The 20,163-nt window shown below is 44.6% G+C and overlaps 1 protein-coding gene across 1 annotated transcript in view; it reads right to left on the reverse strand.

Annotated features, from left to right (window-relative positions):
• Positions 1 to 215: 215 nt before the first annotated feature.
• Positions 216 to 20,163, reverse strand: part of LOC308150160 (putative RNA-binding protein Luc7-like 1) — a 31,276-nt gene continuing 11,328 nt past the window's right edge. Inside the window, exons 4-10 of the mRNA XM_080523021.1 lie at positions 16,372 to 16,482; positions 4,431 to 4,574; positions 2,600 to 2,776; positions 2,318 to 2,410; positions 2,081 to 2,124; positions 1,843 to 2,037; positions 216 to 1,045 (exon numbers count right to left, since the gene is read on the reverse strand). Of these exons, the coding sequence (XP_080379147.1) occupies positions 952 to 1,045; positions 1,843 to 2,037; positions 2,081 to 2,124; positions 2,318 to 2,410; positions 2,600 to 2,776; positions 4,431 to 4,574; positions 16,372 to 16,482 (858 nt within the window). The 3' untranslated portion in view covers positions 216 to 951. The remainder of the gene's footprint in view (positions 1,046 to 1,842; positions 2,038 to 2,080; positions 2,125 to 2,317; positions 2,411 to 2,599; positions 2,777 to 4,430; positions 4,575 to 16,371; positions 16,483 to 20,163) is intronic.

Consider the following 20,163-nt stretch of genomic DNA (forward strand, 5'->3'; position numbering starts at 1 on the left):
ATTCCTCTGACTTAGATTGAATCATGTAAATGTATCTGGGCTGAAACTGTGACCCAGCCAAGTGATTCAGTGTCCTTGATTTGGATTGAGGGGCAACCTTGACAAGTGATTTAAAAATAATTGTTTCGATAGCTGTGGGAACCCTGATGGACAGCAAATAACCCCAAAGACACACAGCATAAGTGATCCGATATCCAATCAGTTGATCTGTACTGTTATTTTATTCATTTCAGGTCAGTTACATAATAAAACCACTACATTTTACACTTTAAATACATGACAGTGTATAAATGTACAAACCAAAAAGAAATCAATGCTTGCAGACTTTGACATGGAGTTCCCTTGTGGTGATGTGACTACATAAGCGTGGAACAGAACTTTCTTTTTCATTATTTCGGATTGAATGAAGAAAAATATGGGATCAAAGTGGTGTTTCACTAGGCAGGATAAGGGAGTTAGGTAGTGGACTAACTTTGGTCAACATTCAGCCACAACTCAGGATAACCCATGTCACAAAGACTGTTCACCTTTTAGACAGATAAATGACTATAGCAACACATCCTGAAGCTAACATTATCCTGAAGGTTGTGCCTACCGCTACCCTACCGCATAGGACCTATGAAAATCCCTCCCATCCTTCCTTCTTGCAAAGAATGGTATATCCATTGCCATTCCCCTGCTTGCACAACATATTCCTAATAAAATAGCATACGGATCAAATATTATTATGTAAGCCAAAACATGATCAAATTCTCACTGATGCATCCTGAATTCGCAGCAGGTGGTGGGTCAGTGTCCAGATGTGTGATGTGGATGAAGCTCAAGTTATGAATATGGAGCTTTATGATGTGACATACCCACAAGAGCATCTCAACAGGCTTAAAACACAGGTCAATTTGAGTGGGGCAAAAAGAACATTCTAGCATCCTCCTTTTAAGCTGGGAAGCGTGGTTAGGCCTCTCCCCTCTCCCTGTCCTCTGAGCGACGAGGCCCTGATCTTCTGTTCCGCCAGTCGGAGGACGATGAGGACCTCTCCCGAGAGGAGCTGGGGCGGAGCGAGGGAGCGGCGTGGAGAGAGCAGGAAGCGGGGGAGAGAAAGAAATTGAGTTTTTAGTGCAACCGTCGACTTCCTTTCAAACTGTTATTGGGATGTAGCCATGCTCGTGTCGGGGGTGTCTGTTGTGGGTGTGATAGCTACGATTGAGGAGAGCAGGATCTGCTTTGAGGTGTTAAGATGTTTTTATTGTGTGGGCTAAGTAGTAGCTGTGTCTAGCTTTGCAAGATTAGATTCTGGGTTCCGAGATTAGCTCTTCACCAAACTTCTCTTCAGGCGTTTAGCTGTTAGCTGTTGCTAATCGTTTAGCTGTTGTTGCTAATCGTTTAGCTGCTGTTGCTAATCGTTTAGCTGTTGTTGCTAATCGTTTAGCTGTTGTTGCTAATCGTTTTGCTGCTGTTGCTAATCGTTTAGCTGTTGTTGCTAATCGTTTAGCTGTTGTTGTTATTCGTTTAGCTGCTGTTGCTAATAATTTTGCTGCTGTTGCTAATCGTTTAGCAGTTGTTGCTAATCGTTTTTGTTTGAACATGAATGCAGAGCACCTTAGAAATCACTCAGTTTTTCCAAACATAATAAAGTGTTAATCCGTCAGGAGGCAGACATGACCCTTTTTCTTTGCATACCGACGGAGGCGAAAGTGTTGAACATGATAATCAATCATGATAATCAATCTGATGTAATTGATGCAATGGAGACGACGTGACACACACAAGCCGTTGACTCATTTGAGCAGTGTGACCACTGACTAGAACTCAACCATCTTAAGGAGAGGGTATACACACTGATACCTGTGTTTGGAGCGACTCTCCTGCTCTCTGCTGCGTTCCCGGCTGTGCTGGTGGCTCTTGCTAGAGGAGCGGCTGCTCTTTCGCTCCCGCTCCCTCTCCCTTTCCCTCTCGCGATCCCGGGAGCGAGAACGGGAGCGGCACCTCTCGCGGGAGGGCGACTGGGAACGGCGCCTCCTGCGTTCTCCAGAGCGAGACCTGATGGGGGACCATGGGGGAGAGGACGGTCAACAACACAGACGCTTTTTTGGAACATGCCTTTTTAACCCTGGAGCCAGGGTTAGACTAAAATATTTTAGCACAATAATGAAAAAAGCTAATAGCCATTATTAATGGAAGCACTGCATTTGCTAGTAGATATTTTGACTGATAAGGACTTTTGATGATGTTAGATTTTGGATCTTAAACATTTAAAATCATTTTTATTAAGTGTATGTTATGCAATGTCCTTTGCTGATTAATTTTTGCTGAAATATACTTTCCTTTTCCTCATCTTCTCTTCCCTCTCCCTCTCCTCCCTCCTCTTCAGCCGATCCTGGTTTCTTTTCTCTTGCTTCGCCAAAACTGTTTTCTGAACATATTATTATATTATTATTTTTTTTTAAATCCTCAGAACATTTCAATACCAAATATAGAAAATCACAGCTTTTGGAAAAAGAACATAAACATATTCACACCAGACCTTGTTGTGACCAGGTACGTTGAGACACCCAGGTCTGCTTCACACACCCAGTTACACCGTTAATACAAACTAACACACCTTGAGCTGTTCCAACTTCTCTCTGATCTGAATGAATCCAAGGTGGAGCTTCCCTCCAAAGTGGTCGGCCAGGCGTCGGTCGTTGTCATGGAGCCCCAGGTAGGCCGAGCACACCTCACACACACGCAGCTTCTGCTGCTGAAAACTGGAGGCAGGCATCGAGTTCCTGTACTCATCCTGACAGAAAGATATTTAAAAAAGGTTTAAAGAAATGATTTTTATTAACTACCAAAATGAGGAAAGGGAAGGTTGTTAATCATCTGGATACTAAGCTGTGGTTTTCTTTGTCTTTTTCTTTTGTATTACATTGCGGATACTGACGGATGTTATTTATTTATTTTGTGTTGTTTCAGTATTAAGAATGGCAAATTATGTTTATTTATTTATTTTGTGTTGTTTCAATATTAAGAATGAAAAATTACTAGTACTGTTGATACTGTAATTTATGAATTAATTAACTGGATTATATAATGTAAGTATTATTGTTCTCACTTGAGAGTGACGGATAGGGGTAGGACATGATAAGCTTAGGCCTCATCCTACTCCCTTTCGAACAGTGATAGGTCTGTACTCTTCATATTAGTTATTTGTTATTTTATTATTTTAAATAAAAATAAGATTCATTCATTCAAAGAGAAAGAGAAACAGAGAGAGGGGGGGAATACGTTTTCTCATCCATTTTCTCCACCTTCTTTGCTCCTAAATGAGCTCAAATGCAAAATGTCCCTCGACAACTTCAACAAAAAGCCTAAAATGAGTCCATTCGAGTGCAATAATAATAGTTTGACACAATTTCAGAATGAATACCACTTCAATGAGCTGTGCGTAAGCCTGTTGGATATCTGACACGAAGTGAAATTCAGGTTGAAGTTCCAAACAACCCTGTGACGGGGCGTTGAAAGATAAACTAAAACAGGCTCCTAAATATATCCTGTGTTAAGAGACGAGACAATATTGTTTAAGAATCAAGATTAATTCCATTTTAGCCTTTTACTACTCCAAATGACTCCAATGCATTTCTATAGCATAGTACTACTTGAAACTTTGAGCATCCCAGCGATAAAATAGTGCCCTGCGTAAGTAATGGGACACCGAAGCATTTGTCTTCTTTTGGTTCTCCACCTCTGAAATCAAACAATTACTATGAGGTATTTACCAGGTTATATATAGAGAGTTATAGAGATATATAAAGATTATCAGGTATTTGACAGTATTATGATATGAATGACGAATGACAACCTACAGGATCGTTTCCCCAACTGTGGGGTAGCAGGAGGTGGTTGAAAACAATGAAAATAGCATACGGTTGGTCTACCAAAAACATACTCAAATGTATAAATCTGTTCAATAGGCAACACTGTATCAAAAGGTTGGATTTTGCACATAATTCTTTCTTTTTAAAGTATTCAAAAGATATCACCACCTTCTCCTCTTCCTTATTGGGATATACAGCATCTCTGTCCCCTCTGTGTTTCAAATTAACGTCACTACACTGGGTATATTTTCTGCTTTATAATAGATGTTAAGCTGAGTGGTAAATGTAAGCATATATGACAGGTTGTCTGTTTTGCTGGGGCAAGGCAGAGGGAACGCCGCCACGACCTGGCTCTTTTGGTCAATGATGATTTGCCATGGTTGCCATGGTTACCACTGGCCTGGATTAATGTGCTGTAGCCCTGGCCGAATCCAATGTCACATATGTTGAGAGCAAAACTATGTTGTGGCTTGAGTAGAAACCTTTTGAAACTGTAAGCCTGCAATACAGAGATCATATTGTCTGATAAAGTAATTTTTTATGACATGTTATAATGTGTTTCTGCCTTTTGGGTACCTCAGCATCTCTCTTCCTGTTGCGCACTTTCTCCACTTCCTGTAGCACCGTCTGAGCCTCGTCCACGTTGCCTTCTGCACCCAGCTGCTCCGCGTTCGCCAGCAGCTTCCCAATGTCCTCGTTGAGCTCATGCACCTTCTCTGCCTGTGTGGATGCGCACAAACAACATGAAACCTTCTCTGCCTGTGTGGACGCACACAAACAACATGAAACTCATGCACCTTCTCTGCCTGTGTGGACGCACACAAACAACATGAAACTCATGCACCTTCTCTGCCTGTGTGGACGCACACAAACAACATGAAACTCATGCACCTTCTCTGCCTGTGTGGACGCGCACAAACAACATGAAACTCATGCACCTTCTCTGCCTGTGTGGACGCACACAAACAACATGAAACTCATGCACCTTCTCTGCCTGTGTGGACGCGCACAAACATCATGAAACCTTCTCTGCCTGTGTGGACACGCACAAACAACATGAAACGGATCCAAATAAAATAAGACAAGATCATAATAAGGTTCATTCACACAAAGTCATGTGAAGAAATTAGGACACCCCATGAAATATTTGGTTATTTTTTTAAGAAATGTGGACATATTTGATCTTATTTCAAACAATATCTATAGATAACGGTGATGTAATTGAACCAAAAACAATGTAGTTCTGTTATCATTTATTTAACAAAGAAATTAACAAAGATGCCAATTCCTACCAAGGAAAAAGTTAGGATACCCTAGACCAGTTCTCAACCTTTTTTGGGCCAGCACCCCCCTGTCCATTATCCAGGTGTCTTACCGTCCCCCATCAAAAAAAAGTAGGCTTATTTTCTTCCCTGAATATTAATGTTGACTAATATTCTGTGTTATATCACAGAACAACAATAACACAGCAGCGATTTCACACATGTCCGGTGCAGAACAAACAGTAGGCTACAAAACGGTATATTACAACTAACATAGTTTGTTTTTTAAGTGTGCTGGTGTTGCATTTCGACAAATTGCTGTTTTATGATGCTAATATTTATTCATTTTTGATTGGACTTTGGGGGGGGGGGGGTGTGTGTCACAATATGGCGGCAAACGCTAGGGGGCTATTATTTTAATATTTTATTTAGTATTCTATGGTATTATTTTCATAAACTGACCACTTAGTTCGAATTTCTCATATCAAAACATAACAAAGTTCCAAAGTTCAGAGCTCTGCGCTCTGGGACCGCTCAGAGATGGGTGCTCTGACTGAAAACACTGACTGGTTTTGTCCGAGCGAACTGACCGTTCATGCATTTACGAACGTACCTGTAATAACACTGCTGACAGCTGATCAATCGCAAGCAGAGTAGTGGTTTCCTATAGCAACAAAAGACGCTGACAGCTGTTCGGAGTGCTTATGTGTTCGTTTCCAGGACATCAGAGGAGCAACATATCACAAAAAGTGATCGTATATTTTAGTTTGTAAACGTTAAGACGAACACATCGCAATGCTAACCTCAGAATGGCACTAGGGATAACATCCACAACAACACTTAACAGTAATACATTTATGTAATATACTGTAATGAACCTGCGAGGGGAGGGGACATTCGTAGCTGATTTCTCCAGGTTAGATTATTGGTAGGCTAAGCGACAGAGCCCTTTCCGGACTGGTTTATTACAATACGATCGCTTTTTTGAGATAGGTTGTTCCTGCTGTGATGTTCTGGTATGGTGGTATGGTATAAGGCAGGGGTGCCCACACTTTTTTGAACCAAGATCTACTTTTCAAGTAGCCAGTCTGCCAAGATCTACCAGTCTAGTTTAAACATCGCAAACGTACACGCACGTACTACAAACACACACACACACACACACACACACACACACACACACACACACACACACACAGTTCCCAGCCTGCATAGTACAATACACTTTCTCTCTCTCTGTCACACAGCCACACAGGAGAAGACCATCACAAACCCTCCCTCTTTGCTATTCTCACTCACACACACACACACACACACATTTTAATCATTTATTTCTGTCCACATAGAAACAAGTATACAGGGACACAAATACTGAAGGCACAGATGGGATGCATTCACAAACAGACATGGACAATGTCTTTCACATACAACAGGACAAGACTCACGGGTACAAGTAACACAGTCTCCGCCATATTTGGCGGCTGCCAATAATCGCAGAGACAGAGCAATACTTGCTGAGCCTTTTTGCTTCTCCCTTGGACATTCCCAGTAGACGTAGTCCTCTGACAACCAATCTGTGCACATGTCCAAGACTGCCAAATATAAAGACTAATAGCGTACACCTATAGCCTAGCTCTGAGATGGTGTCTACAAGCTGCTGGTATTTCATGACCTTAGTCATGAAGGCTTCCTCTAGGCTTATATCAAAGTTGCATGCTACCTCTAATACAGACACCTCTCTGGACTCTTCATTAACAACAACAACATCTGGTGTGTTAGCAGACAACTGTGAAAAGTGACATTGGTCATTACAGAAATTGAACATGGATGCATTGACACAAGCATGTGTATCAGGGTTTCCGTTAACCGGTAATTCCCGGACTTTGTCCGGTAAAAGTTGTTGAAGTCCGACAAATTGAAAACTCGTCGGACATAAATGTCCGGTGAAAATAATTCCCTCTAAGCACAATTTGAATACAATTCGCTAAAGTTCACATTCTGATTCCTTCTATTTTAAAAAAGACGAATATATAGGCTATGTATTTATTTTATTATGATATGATTTGACACCGGCATGATGATGACTCCTAATGTGTAGGCTGCCTATGCGAAACAGCGGTTGTTTCCGGTGTGCGCTATAACTCGTGCACAATCGAGTCGAGGCAGAGAGGAGGATAGCGATGTTTCTCTCTGTGATAGTGTGATTATGCAAGCCTTTTCTGAAAGGGATGAGAACCCGATTGTTTCAGCTTCTCCCAGGGAGAAAGTGGTAGAGTTACCATCCTCCCCGAGTCCTACCATACCATCCGCTGACAGCCTATCTCTGCCTGTAACCGGCGAGCGATTGCGTGTCGCTCAAGTAGCTGATCAGTCATTAAACAAATGTTTTTTACATGCAGCTAGTGAGGAATCTGAAATAGGGGGCAACGTAGTTTATTTCCTTAACGATGGGATATTAATGCGTAAATGGTCTCCTCCTAATGCAAATGGTTGTGAGTGGAATACTGTAAAACAAGTGGTTGTGCCTGTGGGTTATAGACAACAGGTGTTATCTGTAGCACATGAGAGCCAGTGGTCAGGACATTTAGGTATAACTAAAACTTATCAGCTGATATTGAAACATTTCTTTTGGCCCGGACTGAAGGCGGATGTTGCCAAGCACTGCCGCTGTTGCCATACTTGTCAGATGGCGGGTAAGCCTAATCAATCCATTCCACCCGCACCATTGCATCCCATTCCTGCTATAGGGGAGCCATTTGAACGTGTAATAATTGATTGTGTTGGACCTTTGCCTAGGACTAAAAGTGGAAGTCAGTATTTGCTTACTATTATGTGCGCTGCTACTCGTTTTCCCGAAGCTGTTCCGTTGCGTAACATATCAGCCAGCTCAGTGGTGAAAGCTTTAACAACGTTTTTTTCCACATTCGGTCTTCCTCTTGTTATACAATCTGACCAGGGCACTAACTTTCAGTCTAAGCTTTTCAAACAAACCCTAAGAACGTTAGGGGTACGATGTCACGCCAGAAGCCTACATGCTTGCACTGTTCAATAAAATGCGAAATGCCTTCCCAACCAGCGAGACCTGGTTATAGAAATGACGTTGTTTTATTGATTAAAAAAAAGGGTAAAACTGGAAAGAGAAAATAGAAAATTCACATTAATCCCAAACAATTTAACAAACTTCAGTTAACGTAATGTGGAGTCTGTTCATTGATCGATGCTGTCTGTTCAGTTCCCAGTGAGGCGCCCGTTCAGCGCTGGACATAATGGCATAGCGCGCATGCGAATCATGTTATATTATTATATATTATATAGCTCGCATCTAATCGTATCGGATGAGAAATAGACATTAAATGGCATATATAGGCCGCTACACAACAGTAATCACCGCGACAAACAGCTATATTAGTTTTTTTTTTTTTTTTTTTTTTTATATTTTAATATGATGACCGGAATATATCACGTTTGTCCGGTAAATCGGAATCTTCCCGGACACGATGTCCGGCGGCAATTTTTTCTAACGGAAACCCTGATGTGTATACATTTTCACTGTAACTGGGAAGTGGAGTGATATGTCCTTTACTATTAGGCTCACAATTCTGTCATGACGTGCTATATACATTCCTTTGTAAACATAACAGCCATTCAAGATATGTGAAAGTGTTTCTGTAACCTGTTCTGTGGTGTGGTGCAAGCAATGAGGAACCTGAGTGGAGGGAAACCAAATAGAGAGGTTGAGTCTGGTAGGAAGGACTTGTAATATGGCCTTGGTTGTGAATATGACAGTCCTCATCGAGTGCAGTGTTTTTTAGAAAAGAATGGGAAACAGAGTGATCAGCTGTGGGAAGACATGCCAGTTTTCCCTGGAGTTTCAGACCAGTCCAGTGTTGTTGTTGTTGATGTTGATGAAGGTCCATGAGAGTCCGTCTGGCCCCTCTAGATGTTAGCTGGTGGCTCTGTCCAGCAAAGGAGGCTGTTGCCCTGACCTGTGTGAGAGGGTCAGATATACAGTTCTCTGAGACCCGAACAGTCTCAGAGTCAGACCGCACCCACTCCAGGGACACCCCGGCTCGGACACAGAGGTCATTCAGGTCTGGCCAATCAGACCAGACTCCAAAACCAGCGGAATGAGTGTCCAATTTTCCGCTGGGTTTCCTCTTGAACCCAAGGAAGTGGGGCTCCGCCCCCCTGGCAACTGGGACCTTCCTTCTCCTCAGGTCCAGGAACATGGAGGAGCGGGCCAGCTCCCTGACGTCCTTGTCGTCGTTGTTAAGCATCCTGAGAAGATGGGAAATTCTCATGCTGGTGTAGATCCATTCTACATTGGGGACCCCTAGCCCTCCCTCCCATTGGGGATGAAAGATGATGTCACGGGTGCTGTGTGAATTGAGTCCAAGCCACCTGCGCACTACGCTCACAGTCTTGTTGTTCATTTCACACAGCACTTTCTGGGGGATGTGGACATTGGAGAAGAGGTGCTGAACTTTGGACAGGGCCACCTGCCTGATGGCTTCTAACTTCATAGTTAGTGGCAGAGGACAACTGTCTATCAAGTCCAGCCTGGAAGTGAACTCAGTCAGGATGTTATTGACTTGCTCCTTCCACTCTCCTGCGATGTTAATTTTATGTCCAAGATATGGGTGTCTCATGAAGAGAATTTACATGAATGGGCTGTGTTGCTAAAGAGATGCTAAAGAGAACACAGGGGGTGTGTCTGTTTTTGAGTGGTACCACCTGTTCCCCCCACTCCGCCTCTCATACAGGACAGCACATTTGCTGGCTTTGACCTCCAGGCCAGACCATTCCAGAAAACGATCCGTCCTGCAGAGCATGTTCTTGATGACGCTCTCTTCCCTGGAGGCCAGGACAACATCATCTGCGTAGCCCTGCACTGGGTTGGGGGAGATGACACCCTCAGGGGCACACTGACACAGCCACTTAATCCACTGGTTGATGGCAATTATGAAATTAACCGCGCTCCATGGACAGCCAGTTTTAATGCCTGTCTGAAGTGGTGTTGGGCGAGTGAGCTGCTTCCCACAGATTACTTGGATGGTGGAGCTTCGGTACACATCTCTCACAATGTCAATGAATAGCTGGGGTAGCTGTATCTCTTCCAGTGATCTAATCATTATATTGTGAGCTAATGTCCCAAAAGCATCTCTAAAATCAAGAAAGACTGTAAAGAGTTTACATGACTGATGTTTACATGACTGATGTTTAAAGTCATCTATCCCTGTCTTAAGGCAGAACACATGCTCATCCATACCCATCCTGCTGATGTAAGCCTTCTGTTTGGTGGACAAGATGTTAGCATCCTCCAACCAGGGCAGGACTCGGGCCAGTATGCACTTCATGAACACCTTATAGATGGTAGGGAGAAGAGAGATGTCCCTCCATGTTGTTGGATCTTCAGGGATATTGCCTTTCTTTGGGATGCGATGTATCAATGCTCCTTTCCATGAATCTGGAACTCGCTTATTCTCCAAACAGACATTAAAAACAGTTGTTAATGTCTGACAAGACTGTGTGGATTTCAGTGCCTCGTATGTCACCCCATCTGAGCCACTGGCCTTGTTGTTGGGAAGGCTGTGCAAAACACACTCCACCTCCTGGGCGGTGAAGTGTGAGGTGTCAGGGAGGAAAGGTGGATTGGGTGACGTCACCTCCCCATGCCAAGGCGGTGGTGGGAGGTCGCCACCTGACCGGTTGTTTTGACACTTTGTATCGTAATAGTTCTGTATGGCTGAACACACACACACACACACACACACACACAGTCACTTTCTCTCACTCACACACTGACAGCCAGTCTGCAGTACCATAGCCAACTACTGACCCAACAAACAGAAAAGTAAACCAGATACAAAACAGGTAGTTCCCTAGTTTGAAAGGAGGAAATAAATGCATTTCTCTACCTTAGTGGGAGACCTGGCACTGGGAGGAGGCAGCTAGTTTCTAGAAGTCAGGGCTGTAGGAGCTGGTTGCAAGGTGTAGGCAGGCTGCAAGGTGTCATCAGCCACTGTGGATCCAACCAGGGCAGGACTCGGGCCAGTATGCACTTCATGAACACCTTATAGATGGTAGGGAGAAGAGAGATGTCCCTCCATGTTGTTGGATCTTCAGGGATATTGCCTTTCTTTGGGATGCGATGCATCAATGCTCCTTTCCATGAATCTGGAACTCGCTTATTCTCCAAACAGACATTAAAAACAGTTGTTAATGTCTGACAAGACTGTGTGGATTTCAGTGCCTCGTATGTCACCCCATCTGAGCCACTGGCCTTGTTGTTGGGAAGGCTGTGCAAAACACACTCCACCTCCTGGGCGGTGAAGTGTGAGGTGTCAGGGAGGAAAGGTGGATTGGGTGACGTCACCTCCCCATGCCAAGGCGGTGGTGGGAGGTCGCCACCTGACCGGTTGTTTTGACACTTTGTATCGTAATAGTTCTGTATGGCTGAACACACACACACACACACACACACACAGTCACTTTCTCTCACTCACACACTGACAGCCAGTCTGCAGTACCATAGCCAACTACTGACCCAACAAACAGAAAAGTAAACCAGATACAAAACAGGTAGTTCCCTAGTTTGAAAGGAGGAAATAAATGCATTTCTCTACCTTAGTGGGAGACCTGGCACTGGGAGGAGGCAGCTAGTTTCTAGAAGTCAGGGCTGTAGGAGCTGGTTGCAAGGTGTAGGCAGGCTGCAAGGTGTCATCAGCCACTGTGGATCCAACCAGGGCAGGACTCGGGCCAGTATGCACTTCATGAACACCTTATAGATGGTAGGGAGAAGAGAGATGTCCCTCCATGTTGTTGGATCTTCAGGGATATTGCCTTTCTTTGGGATGCGATGCATCAATGCTCCTTTCCATGAATCTGGAACTCGCTTATTCTCCAAACAGACATTAAAAACAGTTGTTAATGTCTGACAAGACTGTGTGGATTTCAGTGCCTCGTATGTCACCCCATCTGAGCCACTGGCCTTGTTGTTGGGAAGGCTGTGCAAAACACACTCCACCTCCTGGGCGGTGAAGTGTGAGGTGTCAGGGAGGAAAGGTGGATTGGGTGACGTCACCTCCCCATGCCAAGGCGGTGGTGGGAGGTCGCCACCTGACCGGTTGTTTTGACACTTTGTATCGTAATAGTTCTGTATGGCTGAACACACACACACACACACACACACACACACACAGTCACTTTCTCTCACTCACACACTGACAGCCAGTCTGCAGTACCATAGCCAACTACTGACCCAACAAACAGAAAAGTAAACCAGATACAAAACAGGTAGTTCCCTAGTTTGAAAGGAGGAAATAAATGCATTTCTCTACCTTAGTGGGAGACCTGGCACTGGGAGGAGGCAGCTAGTTTCTAGAAGTCAGGGCTGTAGGAGCTGGTTGCAAGGTGTAGGCAGGCTGCAAGGTGTCATCAGCCACTGTGGATCTGTCATCGAAAAGGCAATCTGCAGCCTCGAGAAACGCTTTTTTCACAATTTCGCCGTCTTTGTTTTCTTCTTGTGTTTAACAAGAACGTGACTGACGCGATAAGAAGCTATCGTTGCAGCCGTACGTTTTCACTCTTTTGCCACATTTCCCTTCTTCCAAACAGCCATCATAGAGAAACAGCCATCATAGATCTGCAGATCAGACAGACGCACTTCCAATATCACATCGTGTAAAAAAGTCCCCCTCCCATTCTGGATGGAAGTTGTACGTTATTGTTTTTTTACTTGGTCCAGCTTCCCCACTCATTATATATACCCTTTCTTTAGTATTATATAGTAAATAGTAGAAATTGGAAGGCTAACTAGTTAATTAGTCTCGCCGGTATTTAGTATTCTGTAATTGGTGCTGTTGACTGCGCATGCGTGGTTCTGGATCTCGGACTTTTTCCTCCTGAAGTCTACGATGAATTTCTGGGTCTTTGACTTGTTTAGCAGCAGGTTGTTAACCTTGCACAGCTTGCTCAGTTGCTCTACCTCATCCCTGTACGCCGCCTCGTCCCCCCCCGAGATACATCCCACCACGGTGGTGTCGTCTGCAAACTTTACGATGTAGTTGCTGGGGTGGACGGGGGTGAAGTCGTGGGTGTAGAGGTTGTAGAGGATGGGGCTTAGCACGCAGCCCTGGGGGGACCCAGTGCTGAGGCTGAGGGCTGTGGGGGCCCACCCGCACCCTCTGGGGGCGGTCGGTCAGGAAGTTTTTGATCCACGCACATATAGAGTGTGATAGACCCAGGTCTAGTAGTTTGGTCACTAGCCTGTCTGGAAGGATGGTGTTGAAGGCGGAGCTGAAGTCCACGAAGAGCAGTCTCGCGTAGCTGTTTCCCCTCTCCAGGTGGGATAGAGTGGCGTGGAGAGTCGTCGCTATGGCGTCCTCTGTGGGCTCTGTAGGCGAACTGGTATGGATCCAGGTTGGGCGGGAGGCGTGTGAGTATGTGGGCCCGGACTAGTTTCTCGAAGCACTTCATGATGATTGGTGTGAGTGCCACCGGGCGGTAGTCGTTTAGGCAGCTCACCGTGCTTTTCTTCGGGACTGGGATGATAGTTGAGGTTTTCAGGCAGGGTGGGACGGTGGCCTGGGACAGGGACTGGTTAAAGATGTTGGTGAAAACCCCGGCCAGCTGGTCGGCGCAGTCTCTCAGCACCCGTCCCAGGACGCCATCCGGCCCCGAGGCTTTCCTGGGGTCCACCGCCTTCAGTACGCGTCTCACCTCATGCTCTGTGAGGGTGAGGCTGCTGAGAGCTGGAGAGAGTGGTGTTTGTGTTGCGGTTACCTCCGTTCGCCCCTCGTCGAACCGGGCGTAGAAGGTGTTCAGCTTTCCCGCCAGCAGGGGGTCGTCCTTGGCTCTGAAGTTTGTCATCTGCTGAACCCCCTGCCACATCCGCCTGGAGTCGTTGCTCAGGAGGCATTCCTCAATCTTCTCTCTGTGCTCTGCCTTGGCCGCTTTGATGCCGCGCTTTAGGTTGGCCCTGGTGGAGCTGTACAGCGGTGTGCTCTTCCCTGCGAAGAAGGCGTTGTCCCTCTCGTTGATCAGTTTTTGGACCTTCCCAGTCATCCATGGCTTCGTGTTGGGGTAGACCCGGACCCGTTTGTCCACGGTGACTGAGTTGGTGCAGTTCACTATGTGGTTCAGAACCGACGACGTGTACTGTTCCAGGTCCTCATGCTCATATTCCTGCCATAGGGTGTCATTTAGGCAGATCTGCAGTGGAGCGGACCCTTCTGGCCAGGTTCTGACAGTCTTAGTGGTGATGGGAGCACTTTTCCCCATTGTAGTGTATGCAGGAATCATTATAGTATTATCAGACATAATACATTATAGTATTATCAGTACAGTGTATCAATGCAGTCTGAGGTTTGGCAGTTAAGTGCAATTCTGACTGCATAGCTTGAGACTTTTTTACTTTTACAAATTAAGAGATTCTAATCTTATTCAGAAATAATCAAAACTAAGTTAAACTATGTTATAATAAAGTAAAAAAAAAAAAAACACTGATTCCTCTAACCAGTTTGTCATGCATTTCTTTATTCCAACACCACACATGTTTTTGTTTTATCTCCTCCCCCCCCCCAAAAATACAAGTAAATACGATTAATCAGATTAATTTCAGAATATTATTGTGATTAACTTGATTAAAAATTGTAATCGATTGACAGCACTTATATCTAATTTAAAAAGTTCTATCACGTCCATCTCTCAATATTATTAAAATGAAAATCAAATGTTCATATGTTTAAATATGTTGGAAAAGACTGGTTTTCATGCGTAATCATAACTTTTTCACATGTCTATATATCACTCCACTGCGATGCACCCAATTACATGGTGGACATGCTCATAAGATACACACCAGCTAGACCCCTAAGGTCTAGTGGCACGGAACTTTTAATAGTGCCAAAGGGTAGGACAAAGAGATTTGGAGGATCAGCTTTTAGCATACAGTGCCTTGCAAAAGTATTCACCCCCCTTGGCTTTTGACCTATTTTATTACATTACAACCTGTAATTTAAAAAAAAAATAATCAGAATTTTATTTTATGAATCTGCACAAAATAGTGTTAGTTTTTAAATGAAATGAGAAATATATATTAAAAAAGAATTTAAAAAAATAAAGAACTGAAAATTGCCATGTGCATATGTATTCACCCCCTTTGTTATGAAGCCCCTAAAAACTTCTGGTGCAACCAATTACCTTCAGAAGTCACATAATTAGTGAAATGAAGTCCACTTGTATGCAATCAAAGTGTCACATGATCTGTCAGTATATACACACCTTTTCTGAAAGGCCCCAGAGGCTGCAACACCTAAGCAAGAGGCACCACCAACCAAACACTGCCATGAAGACCAAGGAACTCTCCAAACAAGTCAGAGACAAAGTTGTTGAGAAGTACTCCCAGTAGCACCTAGAGCAGTACTGGAACCGGTACAAGGGTGTACCAGGACCACCATCAGGTTGTATTGCTGTCATCTTTATTGTGTTGTTGCATCATAACTGTGCTTAAGATTCTCTTTTGGCAGGACCTGTGCCCATGCTGGATGCAGAACGATGCAAATATAACACTAAATTTATGGACAGTGTGTACGCCGATAATATGCAAGGAACTTTTCCTGGATACATGGTGTACAGGTTTTTCGCCCTTGCTTGCTTGCTTTGTGCCGGTGGTCCTTGGCCTCCCCTTGGGGGCCCCCGGCTGCCCCGTGTGCCTGGTCTGTTCCGCCGCCGGGGCACCTGCTTGGCCGTCCTTGTGCGGGGCCTCTTTGGTCTGTGCTTGCTTGGCTGGGCCGGGTGTGCTGGTGGTGGGGCGGGCTGGGTGTGTGGGGCGGCGGGGGCTCCCCGGGGGGAGGGTGTGGGGGCCCACCGCTGGGTGCTGGTAGGCAAACTGGCTAGTAGTCGCTCTATGTGTAGAGGGCTGCAAGGGAATTTTCCTTGCTACATAGTGTACAGGTTTTTACTTTTGCCTGCTCGCGGCTCTGTCAGTATTGATTGATTGATTGACTGATTGACTGAAAATTTTCATTGTGTGAAGCGCATTGAGTTGCATCTTGTAAGAAATGCGCTATACAAATAAAATTTGATTTGATTTGACATGTACTTCCCAATAAATACAGTCACACATGAACACAAGCACTCCCAAACACACACACCCACACATGAACACAAGCCCTCCCAAACACACACCCCCACACATGAACACAAGCCCTCCCAAACACACACACACCCACACAGACGTCCAGTCCTCTCACCTTCTCAGCCACCTCTGCACTGATCTCCTCTTGAGTTTCAACAAGCCGCTTCTTGGCCAGTTCTGTTCGCCTGTCACAGTCCGAGATGAAGGATTCTATGTGATCCACTGCCTGAGGACGGCCGATACAAACAGTTAGATGCAGATGGTTTAAAACGTTTGTTAGAAATCTGTCACCTCTGGCCACTGCGGCAAAATTCAGTTTGAATTTCCTAACAAATACGTCCTCCACCATTGATAATTTAATTTTGCCCAATCGATTGGAATGTAATTAGGCCCAAACCCATGTAGGGCAAAACCTTATTGTAATTAGGGAGCAAGCCCATGCAAGCCCTAACCCTATTGTAATTGACTCACAAATATTGACACGTAGAGGACCCCTGGCCACACCCTCACAACAACTTTGACACCGTGATTCCAGAAGGGGGCGCTATAACAACACGTTGAATTTTTTAACTTTTGAACCGTTTGTGGTAGACACCAAAACTGGCAGATCTGCTTCCTCAAGCCGAACAAAAAACCCTATTTGGATTGAAAAGATAAGAAGCATGTACTGGTCCCTTTTCCTAGTTTGAGAACGAAAAGTTCCCATGTGAAAATGCTACATGCTAATTAATCAGCACCATAATTAATGACATATGCAAATGAGGTTACCCATATTTATGCAAATGTATGTGAAACGTGGTGAGCCTCAAGACAGTAGTATGACAGATGTTTACCAAATTCCAACATGATCTGATGAAAAACATGGCTGCCACATGCCACTCAATATTCTGCATTTCCAGACAATTTTAAATAAACCCCTCAAAAAAAGTTCGGAAACGCTTTTTTGGTTGATTATTCCTCCCCTTTAATAATACCAATTGGTGTTGTATTTTATATCGTTGGAAAGCCTGATTAGTCACCTTTACAACGAGATACAACTTGTAAGGATCATGCATTCGTGGAATGAGCAACACAGCTAAACGTGTGGGTAGCGGCCCAAAAATATTAGCCAAAATCCCCTATATTCTTCTGTTGGTATTCACTCTCGTTTTGAGTTGCTTGGTGGATTGGATGATTGCACTCTCCCACAGTAATAAGGAAAAAACAACACATATTGGCAGGGGTGCACATAATTTTTTGGGGCCAGTGCTCAGAGGAGCACCTAGGGATGCTGCTTGGTGCTCCCCGAGCTCGCGAGTCACGACCCGTCCCACAGGATGGATGAAAAAGGGATACATGGATAACTTATATTAGCAAAACGACATTTATTCATAAATAAAGATGAACGAACAAATGATTGTGTGCAAAACAGAAGAAACACATGCAAAATCAAATGACTGCTCTTTAAGCATGAAAGTCTGTCAGACTCCTTTAAACACACTGAAATAAACAGACATCTCTTTAAGCACTGCTCTGTTCTGTAAACACTGAAATCAACTTTTCAACAAAAAGTTACAGCCTAAGCATTTATTTATGCTACAAGCTTAATCATCATCATCACTGCTCTCTTGACTGCTGTTATCACTGTCCTCAATTTCAACCATGGTAGAGGATGTCAGTGTTTCCTCCAGGAATTTTTACAATGGTGGCGGGTAGTGCTGAGCGCGCGCTCGCGATTTTTTCGCGTGCACGCGCGCTCAAAACAACGACGTAATTTCAGCCAAAACTCGAGAAAATAAAATGTTTTCCTGTACTTCTCCCGTGTGTCTCTTATTGTCTGTGTCTGCATGTTTTTCCAGCATGTAATTCCGTTGTCAATAAAAACAAAAACACTGATCTGACGTTTTTTTTCACAACGTTATTACTTGTCACTTTAAGCCCAGGAGGGAGTTAGCGATTAGCGATGTTTAGCTTAGCTTAGTTTAACAGAAGTATCTTCACTTTTAACATGACTTCCCGTGGTCGTAGAGGGCTGGTCGACGGCTTAAAATGACTGTGTAGACCTGTAGACCTTATCCAGCTATAGTCTTGTGTTTCTACCCCGGGCATAGCCGGTGTTATTCACGGACAAACACTCCTGTTAGAGTGGTTCTAGTACACTGGACATAGGTAACACATAGAGAGGCTTCTCCTCTCTCTCTCCATCCTACACTACACTACACTACGCATCCTATACTACACTACACTACGCTAGCTCGCGGTGTTCGGGTGACAGCCAGGGCGCGTTCGTAAATACGCTCTGGAAATCTGATCAGCACTCACGGAATGCCTCTTGTCCAATCAAATGACTTGGTCCCTTTATGACGTTGAACCCAGTGTGCGCTCCGGGGCTCTCAGAGCGAATTTACGAACGCAGCCTCAAGTTCAATACTCGCGACACACACGGACTGGTCCAGTTTCAGCGCTTGTGGGTGTGTCTAGCGCTGTGAAGGTCTGAAAAGCGGCCTAAATCTTTTTTTTTTTTTTGGGTTGAGAAATCTGAATGGTGGCGGAGGAAATTCCATCGTGGCGGTCCGCCACGATGAAATGCATGTAGAGGAAACACTGGATGTTGTAGGCTATCACTTTAAATAGCTCATTATTTTGATTGTGCAACAAATACTTTTTTTTTCTTTTGCTAATAGAATTCCCAACCATATTCCCTGGGTCAGGGGTCTAGGTGCGATAATGAAGCTGTAAAACAAACGTCTGAACGTTTGAAAGCTTCAGAGAAAAGAAACGTGAAGTCCCTTGGTGTTGTTTTTCCTTTTAGCGACGAGTCGTTCGGGACTGAATTTTCACGTGGCGGCGTGATAACCGTGCGATACGCGATACGCGGAATGAAAGTACGAGTTACGATACTTTCCGAATGTTTTCGTGAGGGGAGTCGCCGTGGTCGTCGTCGGTCGACTGTTGTGATGGATTACTCGTCGGGCCTTCGGCTGAGGGGACGGCAAATAGTTACTTAGTGGCCGCTTGCTTCTTGGACCTAGCTGTTGGTGCGCAAAAGCGCCTTCATGCGGCTAATCTTCCGCGCAGCATGCATTTTGGCGACGCATGCGCACCAGTTGTGTGCACCCCTGCATATTGGCCATTTTTACACTTTATTAATTTTACATTGTGAGGGACCTCAGTAGTGTGTGGAAGATCCATACGCAGTCACAACAGCTTGGCACCTCCTCCTCATGCTGGTCACCAGCCTGGTCACACACTGCTGTGGGACGGCATCCCATTCCTCAACTAGGATTTGCCGCAAGTCAGCCAACATGGTTGCGTTGGTCACTCTGGCACGTACAGCACGCCCAAGCTGATCCCACAAGTGTTCAATTGGGTTGAGGTCTGGACTCACGGCAGGCCATTCCACCCTCTCCACTCCCAAATACTGGAGGTGCTCTGTGATGATCCTGGCTCTGTGGGGGCGAGCGTTGTCATCATGGAGGATGGAGTTAGGTCCCAGATTCTGGAGATATGGGATCACCACTGGCCCCAGAATATCATTCCTGTCAATTAGGTGCCAGTCACACACCTGTGACTGACATACACCTGCCAGCACTTGAAGCTAAAAACGAGTGAATACCAACAGAAGAATATTGCAGGGGATTTTGGCAAACATTTTTGGGCCGCTACCCACACGTTTAGCTGTGTTACTCATTCCATGAATGTATGATCCTTACAAGTTGTACCTCATTGTAAAGGTGACCAATCAGGCTTTCCAACGATATAAAATACAATACCAATTGGTATTATTAAAGGGGAGGAATAATCAACAAAAAAAGCGTTTCCGAACTTTTTTTGAGGGGTTTATAAAAAAATAACACTTAAAAATCTTCTTCTCATGAACCGCAAGTCAGACTGACATGAATGTTAGTATGCTTTTACCGGTCCCTGC

Source organism: Nansenia antarctica (assembly GCF_963989245.1).
Source record: "Nansenia antarctica genome assembly, chromosome: 2".
Lineage (NCBI taxonomy): Eukaryota > Metazoa > Chordata > Actinopteri > Argentiniformes > Microstomatidae > Nansenia > Nansenia antarctica.